We start from the raw sequence: 15,956 nt of genomic DNA, 5'->3' as shown, positions 1-15,956 counted from the left end.
AGAGCGTTGTTCGTCACTAGATTGCTCCTGGATGGTTGGGAGAAGTCGCTCTTGGAGGAGGTACCAAAATTGTGAGTGAACCCCACTCTCTTGAATGAAAAGCCACCCCACACATGATGGTTTCAGGATGCTCCACTGACACGAGACGCATGGTAGCGCTCACCTCTTATTCTCTGGCCAATTATTCTTACAGATGTCCCAAACATCTGAAGGGGCTTCATCAGAGACATTAACTTTCCCCCAGTCCTCTGTAGTCCAATCCCTGTACTTCCTGCAGAATGCCAGTCTGACCCTGATGATGCTCTTGGAGGGAGGTGGTTTCTTTGCTGGTTGGCCTCCAAAAACCTTCACCTCCTGTGCGTGCAGATGTACTGATACCCGCCTGCTGCCATTCCTGGGCAAGCTCTGCACCATCCTGTAGCTGAATCCTCTTTAGGAGACGATCCTGGCACTTGCTGGACTTTCTTAGGCATCCTGAAGCCTTCTTCACAGCAACTGCACCCCTCTCCTTGAAGTTCTTGATGGTTGACAATCTTATGAGCAGCATTGTCCTCGCCTTTAAAGCCCCTTGGATGCAGAGCAATGATGACTGTTTCCTTGGAGGTAACCATGGCCAACAGAAGAAGATAATGATTCCAAGCACATCCACCATTTAAAGCTCTTATAATTCAATCAGCATGACAGGGTGATATCACTTTCTCCTGAGCTAACGAGAAGATCGTTGAAATGAGGATAGTTGGTCAGTTTGTGACAAAGCTATAATTCAGTGGAAATAAGGTTTTTGTGATCAAGTTAACATTCATGGCAAGAAATAACTTTGCAATTTATTACAACTCATCTGATCATGAGTGGGGAGAGGTGAGTATATGCTGGTTACATATTTAGGGCTTATTCAGACGATTGTATATCGGCCGGGTATTCACGCCGGCCGATATACGGCGTCTCTCTTTGCAGGGGGGAGGTGGCTTGAAGAGCCAGGAGCAGTGCTCTGAGCTCCCGCCCCCTCTCCGCCCCTCTGCACTATTTGCAATGAGAGGAGGTGGGATGGGGGCAGGGCTAAGTGGGTTTAATTAGCTCCACCCCATCTCGCCTCCCCTCATTGAAAATAGTGCAGAGGGGTGGAGAGTGGGTGAGAGCTCAGAGCACTGCTCCTGGCTCTTCCAGCCTCCTCCCCCTGCAGAGAGGGACGCCGTATATCGGTCGGCGTGAATACCCGGCCGATATACGGTCGTCTGAATAAGCCCTTACTTGCATGGGGAAATGGAATTTTAACAAAAAAAGAAAGAAAGAAACTCTGCAGCAGAAAAAAAGGGAAAAACAAAATTTCTGTCACTCTCAAAACTTTTGCCCATGACCTCCCAGTCATTTTCTAATCTCCTCTAGGATTATAATTAAACTCCAATTTTTCATTTTTAACAATAATAATTTTAAAAAAAAGTCACATTCTAATTTGCGCCGATTCTGACTGTTCGCACACTTGTATCCGATCACTTCTGATTACAGTGATTGCTACATTTTTCAGGGTACGGGCTAACGGTGCATTAACCTCTATGCAGCTGCAACCCTCTCCACCCTGGGTGGCCAATCTGTCAATAATGCCATCGAGGTCATGCTGCCATTGGCTGTCACGGACGGGCTGCAGTGCAGTTACTGCAGCGTCGGCCGTCCCCTTACATAACTCAGCTAGGAGGCTATTAACCCTTCAACGAGCCATTTTTCCATTGCAGCCTATATTACAATAGTGCAAACTGCAATAATCTATGTTTGTAAACAGATCCTAATAATGGAGGGAACACTAATAGCACCCAGAATCCCGGCTGCTGAGAGACCCAGCCCTGTCACATTTATATCACATAATCAAATAAACATCAGACGACTAAAACATAACCTAGAAAAAGAACCAGACCTCCAGGGTCTAAAGGTGTGCAAAACAATCCCCCAAAGCACAGATATGTCCTGGTCTTAGCCTAAGGGGTTTTACATAGGAAGTATGCAGGTGCTAGCATTGTGTAATATGAGGGAGTCGACTACACTGAGCAATTTCCAAAAAGCACATCTGTGTACACTTATGGCGGGGATGTGGGTATATCCAGCATTTAACAAAAGGAAGGTAACCTGGATTAACATAGTAGAACAGCGGTTTCCAGCTGTAGAGAAACTACAAATCCCAGGATGACACATGGGAGTTATATTGCACCTCGGGTTTCTGGAAAGGGGAGTTAGGGTGGCCAACAGTAACTTTAATTTACCTAAGTTAGTTAAAGAAGTTGTTATCCAGGACTTTTGCTAATCATAACCTATTCTCAGGATATGTTATTAGCAGGGGTCCGCGGTTCGGGATCAGCTGATAGAAACAGACAGCACTGTCAACATTGCAGCACCCAATTTGGTACCACTGCACAACTTCCATTGATTTTGGCGGCTGTGACTGCAGTACCAACCCGGACCACTGTAATACAGACAGCGCTATCTGTTTACAGTGTAGTCTGCACTGATTGGCAGGGATCCTGAGTAGCAGACCCCCACTGATCAACCATTGATGATGCATCCTAAAGGTAGGTCATCATTACTAAAAGTTCTGAACAGCCCCTTTAAACATTACTGACTCATGTTTGCACTATGTAAATGGGTCTTGGGAGTGGAGTTTAGAACAGCGGGCCACAAATTCTGTCTCCCCCTCCTTTGCTCTCTAGAAAGAACGATTTGACAGGACATGCTGAGAGTTGTAGTTTCTCAATAGCTGAAGAGATCACCGGTTTATGAGCACAGCACTCTTCAGGGACATCATATAACTAAGTATTAGAGTCGGGGACTTTCACCATTTGTAGGATGTTGTTATAAGTTCACCTTTGCTACTTTACATCTGCAGTGGTGATCACAGAGTCACTAATTATGACTTCACAGATCCTTTAGAGGATCTCATTATCCAGGATTATAGTTTGCCTGTGTATATACACTGAATGGACACTTCGTTAGAGCCCCCATCTAGTAGCGCATTGAACCTTCTTTGGCCATCAGAACCGCAGCAATTTGTTGTGGCATAGATTCCACTAGGTATATTGACCAGGGGCGTTGCAGTATCCCGCGGTGGATCTCCACCGCTGGAGCCGCTGCCCGGGAGCAGAAGCCTGCAGACGGAACTCCACGGATAGACTAACCGCGGAGAATCGCAGCAATTCGCAGCATGGAAAGGGGGGCTGCGCTTTCTATAGCAACGCTATGGAAAGCGTGCATTGCGTTCCCCGTGGCCGGATTATTGCCGCGGGGAACACAATTCAAAAACACCCGTGGACAGGCAGCCTTACTGTGTACAGTCTGTTCATCAGAACGATTCTTGACATCCTCCTCTGACCCCTTTGGTCGACAAGTTGTTTCCGTTCACAGGATCCTCTTTCGCTGGATTTTTTCCCTCAATCACACCGTTCTCGTTATACTCTTCACACCGCTGCATGAGAAAACCCTACAAGGTCGTTAGTGTATGAAGTCCTGGCCCCGGCTAGTCTAGCACCGATGACCGGGCCTCGTTGGACATTGCTCAGATCGCTGGATTTTTCCATCTAAGGGGGATTCATGTTGAAACTGCTCAATGGAAATCTTCTCACGTGATTTTATGCTGCACTCCGGGGTCACATGTCTTAATTCAATACGGGAAAGCTCCAATTTTGGAAGGGTCGGTGTCTCTAATAAAGTGCCCATTCAGCGTATATCCTCTGTATCTCCTTTGGTTAACTAACCACGTCTTACATGTGTTATATGGATGACAAGAGGTTTAGAGATTTCTTCCCTTCTTTACTCCATTGATCTGCTAATGGTAATCTTATACTTGCCCATACAGTATGATGGCGGCCGCTGTGTTCATGTTAGTTCATCATGGAAGCAGACTTACACTTTACATATAGAATCAATCTACATGTAGCACTTGAGTAACTTTCTAAATACATTACTTCTCTTATACTGATCCTGAGTTATAGTCTGTATTATTCTCCAGAGCTGCATTCATAATTCTGCTGGCTATAGAGCAGAAATATCTGAATTTGCTAGCATAGCTTTTGGTGATTTGCATAAATTCTCCCAGAATACACTTCACCACAGACCATCCCATTATAGGAGCTCGGGCAATGTTGTCGATAGCTTTCAATGACAACCAGCAGAACTTCGAGTCTAGCTCTGGACTATAACACAAACTGTAACAGGATCACTACAAGGTAAGAACTTACTCAGCGTTATTACGAAAGGTGGACTCACATCCTGGCAACAGATGTATCTCTACTAATCCCCTTTCACTACATTCCACTTGGGATGGTAGCATCGCCATCTTTATAGAGATACTTGGTTTTCTGTGATCTATTGTTCCCTGTTATCATCCATTTCAGACTGGGGCATCCCTGTATTTCAATGGGACTATGGACAGGAAGTCCAAAATTATCCCTACCTCCATGATCTACCTTGCCTCACATATCTCCAGTTCTGAGAACCCCTAGAAAGGTTTACATAGGTGTGAATGGTGCCGGCAGCCTGTCTTACGATGCTGCACTTTAATCTTTACGCTTAAATTTAAGCTCCCTTGTCGCATTTATATGACATCATAGACCGTCGCCAGATGTTCTTCACTTTTTGGCGGTGAGCCTTGTCCTGCTTGGGGGCACGGGAGGCGGAGCTTTTCTAGAGAGCGGTAATGCCTATAAAACAGAACAATAATCAAATCAGTCATAGGCCGTATATGAAAATATGCAACTTGTTTCCTAAACTTGAAGACCAGAGAAATTACTTATAGGACGTCTATCGGCATCCCTGTAGCTATTAAACCAGTACGGCAGGGACGCTGACATGGGGGACAGGCCATACTGTACATACCTTCTCCGCCGCTCAGCCTGCTTCAGGAGCCCTAAAGTCCTCGTTGCAAAACCTTGTATGCCATATTTAAATAGTGTATTCGTATATAAACTTAAAAAGAAAATGCCCGCGCTCTTAAGGACCTAATTACCAGAGTCGGGCTACAGGCACCACTTGCATCCAACTTTTATTACTAATATCCTCTGTGCAACGCGTTTCGTTGTCATCCACGACAACTTTCTCAAGCACAATGTGCTTGAGAAAGTTGTCGTGGATGACAACGAAACGCGTTGCACAGAGGATATTAGTAATAAAAGTTGGATGCAAGTGGTGCCTGTAGCCCGACTCTGGTAATTAGGTCCTTAAGAGCGCGGGCATTTTCTTTTTAAGTTTATATACGAATATACTTCGAGTGGGTCCCGCTAGCCAGCAGGACACAGAAGCCCAGCAGCCGAACGGACATACCAGAGGTTTCAAAGCCGACGAGGAAGTGGAGGTGCTGGTGAGACCTCCTTACAGGGGTACTCACCAGACACCGGGTGAGTTGAATTTATTGATCTATTATTCAAGCTATCAAACTCACATAGAGTTTGGTTACACAGAGGTTTTATAGCTCCAAGCCGACACAGGTGGCGCCTCCCTGACGTATTGTTTCCATATTTAAATAGTGGTCCGATGGGTGGTCCTCTGCCATCTTATAATGGTGTTCTGCTCTACGCAATAAAAGGGTTGTGTCAAGATGCACCACCTCTTTGAGAATGTGAGGTTCGAGGGCGATCTGAGTTCTGCTTCCAGCAAACATCTGATTTTGCTGAGAGAAGCCGCAGCCAGCCTGGCATTCCTTCTGCAGTGGTCACTGCAGGGTAGATGTAGTATTACGAAACAGCCATTCACATGAATGGTATGCCAGGACGGGAGCCGCTCTTACTGAACAGCTCTCCATTCTAGGTTATAGAGAGCGGTTCCCACTCTATGATGTTTATATGTCCTAATAGGGCATGCCGTCTTGGCACAACCCCTTTAAAGAGGCTATCAGAACTTTTACTGTTGATGATATATCCTTAGGAAAGGTCATCAATAACTGATCAGCGGGGTCTACCACTTGGAGTCCTCACTGATCAGATGATTTCTGGGCCCGCTGTTAATGCGGACAGTGATGAAAGCAGATAGCGCTGTCCGTATTGCAGCGGCCCAGATTGGTACTGCAAGCACAGTGAACATTGAATTCAATGAGAGCTGTGTCTGTAATACCAAACCGGCCTCTGTACACACTAACAGACCCGGAGATCATCTGATCGGTGGGGATTCCAAGTGCTAGACCCCACTGATCAGCTTCTGATGACCTTTTGCTGAGGATATCTCATCATTAACAAAAGTCCCTTTGAGCAACCATCAAGTACTCCCCATGGCTCTTGATTGTCTGCTAGCATTATACTTGAGCTGTTAATCAAGAGCCAGGAGGAAAAGCTGACAACCACTAATCCCGAAAGCCAAGGAGTACTATGCAGCAATGGACTGGCCGGGCTCTTGCATCATTTATATGAGTGGTGGGTTCAGAGACCAATTACGGGGCTCCTGGGGCATGCTGAGCAGCGGGCAAGGAATGTGTAACCTGCCCCCATGGCAGCGACCCTACCAGTGCTACGGTTTTAGTTGCAGGGACTCTGACAGATGTCCTTTAAGCAGATGGTATTAAAAGAAATACAAGAATGCAGCAATTCCATAGAAATGAACGGAGCGATGGTGCAAACATGTGATCACCCCTCTATTCATTCCAGGACACTCAGGACTCGCACTGTCAAAAATTTCTAGTGAATAATTAATTTGTGAGACACCCCCTGTAAAACAATGTGCATTAAGCTCCCCCTAGTGGAAGCAAAAACATCTGTCTTATCTGACTTGGCTTACATAGGGGCTTCCAATTACTAAGAAACCCTCTTTAAGAGCAACTCTGAAAATTAAGAGATTTCCCTCTGCACTCTCATGGTGTTTCCAGATCTCCCATGAATATCAACTGAACAAGGATTGACTAGTTTGGAAATCCCCATGCCCTATCCTTTATTCTCCTGGGAGACGAGCGACTTAGTTTGTCCTCAGCATATCTGACTGATGTGCCACCAGCATTTATGGTGATGTGTGATTGTTCTGAGAACCCAAAGTGTCATAATGTCACTATTCTGTAAGCAGGAGTATATAAAATTTTAAAAAGTCCAACACCCCCCATTTTGTCCATGATTAGAAAACACAGCAGCTTCATTCCAGAAACAGCACCACCCCAGTCTATAGGCTGGGTGTGGTATTGCATCTCTTCTCAATTGAAGTGAATGAAGCAGAGTAGCAATACCAGACAAAACCCAAGGACAGGAGTGCTGCTGTTTTCAGAAGAATACAGCCATGTTTTTATAATCCTAGATACCCCCAGGATCGGTCATCAATGGTTGATTAGCATGGGTCCACCACTTGGGATCCCTGCTGATCCCCGATACAGTTGTCAGTGCAGACAATGCTAAAAGCAAATAGCGCTTTCTATTTTGCAGTGGCTCAGTTGGGTACTGCAGGCACAACTTCCATTGAACTGGGCAGCACTATCTGCTTCCAGCGCTGTCCACACTGACAGCAAGCCTTAGGATCAGCCAAATGGTGGAGATCCCGAGTGGCAGACACCTGCCGATCAACTATTCATGACCTGCATAGAACTCCTTTAACCTCGTGAGTGATTTGACATTTCACATATCCTTTACCTTAGCAGATGGATGAGTTGGGGGTGGTGGCGGTGGTCGACTTGGTGGAGGAACTCTCACTTGCTGAGTATTTTTCATTGTTCCGCCCTCTGGCTGCTTGTTGACCGGATGGTGACAAGGTTGATGACTGGATGAAGACCTTTGTTCTTCTGTCCTGTTACTGGACTGCAGATTGTCTGGGCTTTTTGGGCACTGCAGAAAGCAGCACATTTTCCAATATGAGAAACATCAAATCTGAAGGAAAACTGCTTAGGGCTTGTTCACGGTTAGTGCAGATCTCAGCCTGTGCACAATCCGCTCGTATGCCTTATGTGTTGCTAAATTACCGCTGATTTAAAAATCCACAATATGTCTTATAATCTGTACAGATTTTGTGTTGTTCCGCAGAGTGAAGGGGGTTTTCTAAAACTCAATTCACTAACATTATTAGAGATGAGCGAGCATTGCCCTTAGCGAGTACCTGCCCGCTCCTCTGGATAGATCATCAGTATTTGATGGATGAGGGTCTGCCGCTTGAGATCCCCGTCCGGCCTGCTGTACAGTGCTATTCCACTCCTTCCCAGGATAGGATGAAAGTAACAGGAGCAGGAAGTGAAATAGTGTGAGTGCTGCGCTTATATTCTAATGGGAGTGAAGCCGGCGCTCCCACTTCCTCTTCTGTCCGCTCATGACGATGTCTGGCCCACTGCACTGCACCATCAGCTGATGGACCGGGATCTTGAGCGGCAAACTTCCCTCCATCAACTATTGATGACCTATCCGTAAAATAGGTAATCAGTTGAAAAAAGGGCAGAAAACCCCTTTAACCCCTTAATGACACGGCCTATTTTGGCGTTGAGGACCAAGCGATTTTTTGGTATTTTTCCATCTCCATTTTTCAAAAGCCATAACTTTTTTATTTTTCCGTGGACGCGGCCGTATAAGGGCTTGTTTTTTGCGTGGCGATCTGTAGTTTTTATCGGTGCCACTTTTGGGTACATAGACAATATCGTAAAAATGTTTTTTTTTTTTTAATGATAACAGGGAGAGAAAACGCATCAATTCTGCCATAGATTTCTTTTTCTTTTTTTTACAGCGTTAATCATGCAGCATAAATGACACACTAAATTTTTTCTGCGGGTCGGTACGGTAACAAAGATACCAAAATTGTTATATTTTTTTTAGGTTTTTACACTTTTTTGCAATAAAACCCCTTTTTTTGGAAATCTTTTTTTTTCTCTATAGCTGCATTCAAAGTCCTGTAACTTTTTTATTTTTCTATGTACGGAGCTCTATAAGGGGTTATTTTTTGCGAGACGAGCTGTAGTTTTTATTGGTACCATTTTGGGGAATGTACGGCTTTTTTGATCACTTTTATTGCCTTTTTTGTGAGGCAAAATGCTAAAAATTAGCATTTTGCCTCTGTTTTTTAGCGTTTCTTTTAACGCTTTTTGTCGTACAAAACAAAAAGCATGTTCAACTTTTTGTACACGTCGTTACGGACGCGTCAATATCCAATATGTGGGGTTTTAATTTTTTTTCCCTTTTTTATGCTAATATTAGAAAAAGCATAAAAAAGGGGGTTTTTTACATTTTTTTTTTACATTTTTCCTTTTTTTAACACTTTTCTTTTCTTTTTTTTATACTATTTGAGTCCCTCTGAGGGACTTACAACACTGTACCGATGATCGCTGTTATAAGGCATGGCAGAGCTACTGCTCTCCCATGCCTTATCGCTTGTACAGCGATTATAGGCACAGGCAATACAGGACGCCGGTGTCTGGCGTCCTGTTGCCATGATGACAGGCCGGGCTCTCGCGATGACATCACGAGAGCCGACCGGAGACACAGAGGGATCACGATCCCTCTGTGAACTCTTTCCCTGCCGCGATCTACTTAGATGTCCCAGCTGTTGCAGCGGGACGCCGGCTGTGACTGACAGCCGGCTCCCGCTGCGGGATAGCGCGGGATCTTATGTGATCCCGCGCTATCTCCAGGACGTACCGGTACGTCCTGTTGCGGGAAGTACCAGGCTCCCAGGACGTACCGGTACGTCCTGGAACGGGAAGGGGTTAAGGGCTTATTCAGATGACCATATATCGGCCGTGTATTCACGACGGCCAATATACGGCGTCTCTCTCTGCAGGGGGAGGAGGCTGGAAGAGCCGGGAGCAGTGCTCTGAGCTTTGCAATGAGAGGAGGCGGGACGGGGCTAAGTTCCGGGAATTAGCTCCGCCCCCATTCCGACTCTCCTCATTGCAAATAGTGCAGAGGGGCGGAGAGGGGGCGGGAGCTCAGAGCACTGCTCCTGGCTCTTCCAGCCTCCTCCCCCTGCAGAGAGGGATGCCGTATATCGGCCGGCGTGAATACCCGGCCGATATACGGTCGTCTGAATAAACCCTTAAAGGGGTGCTTATCACCTGTCACTGATTTGCTGTGAGTTTTGAAGTAGATTTTGAACAGATTTGAGGCAGATTATTTTGCAGCTGAAAAATACCCCACCCAATCAGCACCAAAATCTGCAAAATTTGGTGTTAATTTTGAGAGATCCGCAGCAGATTTCAGCCTTTCAATTCAATACAGTTTGCTGCTGATTTGCTGCAAAGTTTTTCAGTTGCGAAACATCCACAGCAAATCAACTATGTGTCCCTAAAGCCACCTCAAATAAGTGACCTATTCCTTTAAATGGGGATCCACTCCATACAATATACGGTGCTGATTTTTTTTCTGTTCACAGATTTCATATCTGCATTATGGGGGAAAAAAAGTGACATTTCACTTCTTAACGAGGATTCTGCGCTGTGTTCACCGCACCCAGATTAGTCCCACCAAACAGATCTGTGACAGAATGTGGATTTCTACTGTGTGCAAGTAGCCTTATTACTGAGGAGACGGTCCTAGAAAGGTGGGGAGTACTTTTCATCAAACTACATACCATTTTTCCCAACATACTAGGGTTCATGAACTCACCATCTGAATCTGAGGTTTGGGTCTTGAGGTAGAATCGAGTCTTGCTTTCTCCCCACTTTCGCTTGTAAAGTAAAAAGATGAAAAAATATATTAATAAAGGTAAAATATAAAACAGAATCTAGTTCTAGATTAGGGTCAACACATATTAACCCCTTAAAGACCAAGCTGTTTTGTACCTTAAGGACCAGACACTTTTTAGGGATTTTACCCATGTGGCGGTTTTACTGCTCTATTTTCTTTCCTTTAGCTACCAAAATTATTTTTGCTGCGTTTTGTTTCTGTGACTATTTTTTTTATATCTTTTTCACTGACTTTTTTCCCCGTTTTTTAGTTTTATTGGGGGTAAAAAGCTAAAAAAAAATCGTTGTTTTAACATTTATAATTTTTAAAAAAATTATTTTTATATTTACACTAAAATAAAGTATGGGAATGGGTTCCTCTATTTATTTCGGACGTTTTGATATATAGTATGTATGGTTTTGGTTTATAGGGCGCATACGGCGACGGTTTTTGTTGGCGTCTGCTTTGTGTTATTCTCTTTCTTTTGTATGTATTGTTGTTTTATTCTGTTATTTTGTTTTACTGATGTATGTAATTGTGTTTTTTACTATTTGTGTCCCCCATGACGTCATATAAGACCTCTGGGGGACATTCACATATTTTTTTTTCCTTTGACACTTTCCCACTGTATATAGGGCGTCCATAGGAGCCCTAGTTACAGGGGAAAGCAACCCCTGTGGTGACATTAGTCACCTGCAGAGCTGCCAGGGTCTAGTCTGACCCTCCAGCTCTGCAGTAGCAGGGAATCCAGGGAGGTCACATGACCCCCCGAGGCTCCCGTAGTGAAAGTACATCTTACTTTCACTTTGCCCATACAGTGCTCATTGAGCACTGTATATCGGGGAAGCAGAAGGCAGGAAGGGTTAAAGCTGTTAGTGACAGCTGATAACCCGTTCCTGCCTCTGCCTGATTGCAGAGCAGGAGACTTAAAGCACTGCCGTAATTTTATTATCGGCGGTGCTCTAAGCCCAGGACCAGCCGCCATAAATTTACTGTGGCTGGTCCTAAACAGGTTAAAGGGGTTGTCCGACCAGAAGACAATACTACCTATCCACAGGACAGGGGATAACTAGCTGATCAGAGAACATCCAACCACTGATCCCCAGACTGGGGATTCAAAGGTTGCTGAATGAATGGAGCGGTGATCACAGATGCACACTACCGCTCTAGTCATTTTTAATGGGACTGCTAGAGATAGCGGAGTTCTTGAACTCAACTACAAAGGAATTCCACTGAAATAAATGGAGTGGTGGCCTCAAGCAACCTTTGGATCCCAGGTCTCGGGATCAGTGGTCGGATGTCCTCTGATCAGTAGTTATCCCCTGACCATGTGAATAGGTGATACAGTCTTTTGGTGGGATAACTCCTTCACCACTTTATAGCTGATATAATTGTGTGTGCAAAATAGGACATTACATAAAAACAGAACAGAAAACGACATGTCGCCTCCTCGTCTCATTCATTTCTGTCCTTCCTAACACCTAGACCCCGATCACCTTTGAATTGAAATTTTAATATTTAGTTGCCTCTAGAGATGAGCGAACGTACTCGGTAAGGGCGATTTCGCAATCGAGCACCGCGATTTTCGAGTACTTCACTACTCGGGTGAAAAGTACTCGGGGGGCGCTGTGGGGCGGGGGGTTGCAGAGGGGAGTGGGGGGTAGCAGCGGGGAACAGGGGGGAGCCCTCTCTCTCTCCCTCTCCCCCCCACTCCCCGCTGCAACCCCCCGCTCACCCACAGCGCACCCGAGTACTTTTCACCCGAGTAGTGAAGTACTCGAAAATCGCGGTGCTCGATTGCGAAATTGCCCTTACCTAGTACGTTTGCTCATCTCTAGTTGCCTCATAAATCTAACTTTTTTTTTTTTGCTGCTGTAGAGTCTGTGCAACTCCTGTACGAAGCTGGCTGTGCTGCTGCTTTGCCATAGATCTGGCAGCAAACTGCTCCTGGCTGAATCTGCTCAATTTGCTCTCCACTTCCCTTTTCTCAGTGTTAGGGCACTCTTATACGGAACGATTATGGTTAAATTAAGCGTTGGATCATACAAAACTAAAATATAAACGTTCACTGTAAACATAGCTAACAAGTGAATAATGAATGATAATTCATTTGCTTATTGTTCATCATTCACTTTATGCAGACATAAGATCATTGTTCGTCGTTTGCAGTCATTCACAAACCCACGTTTGGCAATATAATTCCCCTGACAAACCAAAGAATCGATTGAATGAGCCAAATGATGAAAAATTATCTGCACATGTAAACGGACATTGTTTGAAAAGAAACGAATCAATCATGGTTCTTTTGTTCCAACAGTTATTTACTACGTGTAAAAGGACCCTTCGACATAGCAAGGAGAAGAGATTGTACATGTTAGATCAGAGAGTAGGTAGGAAGGAAAGGATCCAAGTCTTCAGGAAGGGTAGATCACACAGGTTGTACTGTATCAGGGTGTACTGTAGATAAACAAACGGCAGTGTCATGGGGCAGGGAATGAATCCCATAGGCGGTGTATTAATGTAGAGCGATAGGGGGGAACACGACTGGCAGTCTGTAGGAGGAGAAGGGGAAGAAAAAAAATCAACACTTTTGAACATTGGATTCATGGACTGTAGCAGGAGAAATCAGTCCAGGACCAAAGCCGTGCTGATACATGAGAGCTAGTGATGACAGCAGCATCCTGGACACACAAGACCTCACATCCAGCGTGTATGACTGGGAAGGGCAAGTCTACATGAGATAAGCCGCAAACTAGAAGCAGGTAGCAAACTGCAAATCAGGGGGGCTGAAAAAAATGAAGATTGTAGTCTGAAACTTAGTGCTACTTTATTTACCTCAAAGTTACCACTAACATATGCCCAAATCATTTTTTTTCTATATTAAAGGGGTTTTCCAGGACTATTGATGTCTTATCCTCAAGATCTGGCTTCAGATCCTAACTGAATAGCTTATCAAAGTGACAGTGGTAATCAGCTGAACAACGCTGTCACTTCAGTACATACCAGGCACAGCGCCATATATTTGATAGCAGCCTTGGCTCGTATTGTATCTCAGTCCTATTAACCTAAATGGGACTGACCTGCTCTCAGTCCAGGTGACCTATGAATGTGACATCACGGGTCTGGGAAGAGGCTGCAGTGCTCACCTGAGTGCCGCAACCTCTGATTGACGGGGAAGCCAAGTGGCGGACCACAACTGATCAATTATAGATGATCTATCCTGAAGATTGGTCATCAATACCGGAGAAACTTCCAGATAAAGTAGTGTGTAGAGACTTTCCATTATTCTATGTGTATATAAGCAGCCACGTTTTTCTAATTCTGGACAACCCCTTTCATTTTCCATGGTCTACACCATGACCTCCTCTCCATGGTCTACACCAGGGGTCCCCAACCGCCGGGCCGCGGACCGGGGCCGGGCCGTTGGGTGTTTAGCGCCGGTCCGCGGCACCGCCGGGAACTTTTACTCTAAACACAAGGCCCGCGGGCCGAATCCGGCCCGCTGCCTTGTGCTATGTGGCCCGCGGCGTGCCGACGCCGCTGACCACCGAAGCGATTACCAGCGGGGGCGCCGCAGCTCCCCGCTGGTAAACGCGCTGATGCCGGCGCACACACTGACGTCTGTGCAGCCAGGATACTCTTCCCCGAGTCCCCTGCTCATTAGTTCCGCAGGAGAGGACTCGGGGAGGAAGCGTTCCGGGCTGACGTCAGGGCAAGCAGACAGAGAGCGACAGCAGGGAGGAGGTAAGTATATGGGTTGGGGGGCTACTTATTACAGGGGAAGGGGCTGCCTATTACTGGGGGGGGGCTGGTTATTACTGGGGGGTGGGGGCTACTTATTACAGGGGAAGGGGCTGCCTATTACTGGGGGGGGGGGGCTACTTATTACAGGGGAAGGGGCTGCCTATTACTGGGGGGGGGGGCTGCCTATTACCGGGAGGGCTACTTACTACTGGGGGACCTGCTTATTACAGGGGGGGACCTGCTTATTACTGGGGGGTTGCTTACTGGGGGGGGGGAGTGGTGTGCTTTTTACTGGGGGGGAGGGCTACTTATTACAGGGGAAGGGGCTGCCTATTACTGGGGGGGCTGCCTATTACGGGGGGGCTGCCTTTTACTGGGGGGGGACCTGCTTATTACTGGAGGGGTTGCTTATTACTGGGGGGGGGGGGGGGCTACTTATTACAGGGGAAGGGGCTGCCTATTACTGGGGGGGCTGGTTATTACTGGGGGGTGGGGGCTACTTATTACAGGGGAAGGGGCTGCCTATTACTGGGGGGGCTACTTACTACTGGGGGACCTGCTTATTACTGGGGGGTTGCTTACTGGGGGTGGGGGTGTGCTTATTACTGGGGGGGGGGGGGCTACTTATTACAGGGGAAGGGGCTGCCAATTACTGGGAGGGCTGGTTATTACTGGGGGGGGGGGGCTACTTATTACAGGGGAAGGGGCTGCCTATTACTGGGAGGGCTGGTTATTACTGGGGGGGCTACTTATTACAGGGGAAGGGGCTGCCTATTACTGGGGGGGCTGCCTATTACGGGGGGGGGCTGCCTTTTACTGGGGGGGGGACCTGCTTATTACTGGAGGGATTGCTTACTGGGGGGGCTGCTTATTACTGGGGGGGGCTACTTATTACAGGGGAAGGGGCTGCCTATTACTGGCTGGGGGGACCTGCTTATTACTGGGGGGGGGGGTGTCCTTATTACAGGGGAATGGGGTTGCTTATTACTGGGGGGACTGGTTATTACTGGGGGGGACCTGGTTATTACTGGGGGGGGGGACCTGCTTATTACTGGGGGGGATTGCTTACTGGGGGGGACCTGGTTATTACTGGGGGGGGGGGCTGCTTATTACTGGGGAAGGGGCTGCTTATTACTGGGGAGGCTGCCTATTACTGGGGAGGCTGCCTATTACTGGGGGGGGGGCGCCTAGTACTTGGGGGGGGAGGCTGCCTATTACTTGGGGGGGGCACTGCCTATTACTGGGGGTGGGGCGCTGCCTATTACTGGGGGGGGGGGACCTGCTTATTACTGGGGGGGGGGGACCTGCTTATTACTGGGGGGGGACCTGCTTATTACAGGGGGAGGGGCTGCTAATTACTGAGAGGTGGGGGCTGTCTATTACTGAGGGATGGGGGCTGTCTATTACTGGGGTGGGGGAGATAAATTATATGCTGCCCTATGTGTGTGCTGGGGGGGGGGGGGAGATTATACACTGCCCTATGTGTGTACTGCCAGGACATTCTAATGTCATAACTAAATAAGAATGCACTAAACTCCAACCCCCTTCATAACCCCGCCCCCTATAACCAAAGCCCCGCCCATGTCCCGCCCAACCCTGCCGGGCCTTGTAAAAATGGTCTTGCTTGAA

General features: G+C 46.8%; 1 protein-coding gene across 1 annotated transcript in view; it reads right to left on the bottom strand.

The window, feature by feature from the left end:
- Positions 1-3,191: 3,191 nt before the first annotated feature.
- ADAM19 (ADAM metallopeptidase domain 19) overlaps positions 3,192-15,956 on the bottom strand; it is a 95,837-nt gene continuing 83,072 nt past the window's right edge. Inside the window, exons 18-20 of the mRNA XM_066589199.1 lie at positions 10,524-10,592; positions 7,575-7,766; positions 3,192-4,679 (exon numbers count right to left, since the gene is read on the bottom strand). Coding sequence (XP_066445296.1) covers positions 4,608-4,679; positions 7,575-7,766; positions 10,524-10,592 — 333 coding nt within the window. The 3' untranslated portion in view covers positions 3,192-4,607. The remainder of the gene's footprint in view (positions 4,680-7,574; positions 7,767-10,523; positions 10,593-15,956) is intronic.

The sequence above is a fragment of the Eleutherodactylus coqui genome, chromosome 2, assembly GCF_035609145.1.
Source record: "Eleutherodactylus coqui strain aEleCoq1 chromosome 2, aEleCoq1.hap1, whole genome shotgun sequence".
NCBI classification, from domain to species: Eukaryota; Metazoa; Chordata; class Amphibia; order Anura; family Eleutherodactylidae; genus Eleutherodactylus; species Eleutherodactylus coqui.
The sequence above is the reverse complement of the archived record's forward strand: the minus strand, read 5'-3'. Positions and strand labels throughout refer to the sequence as shown.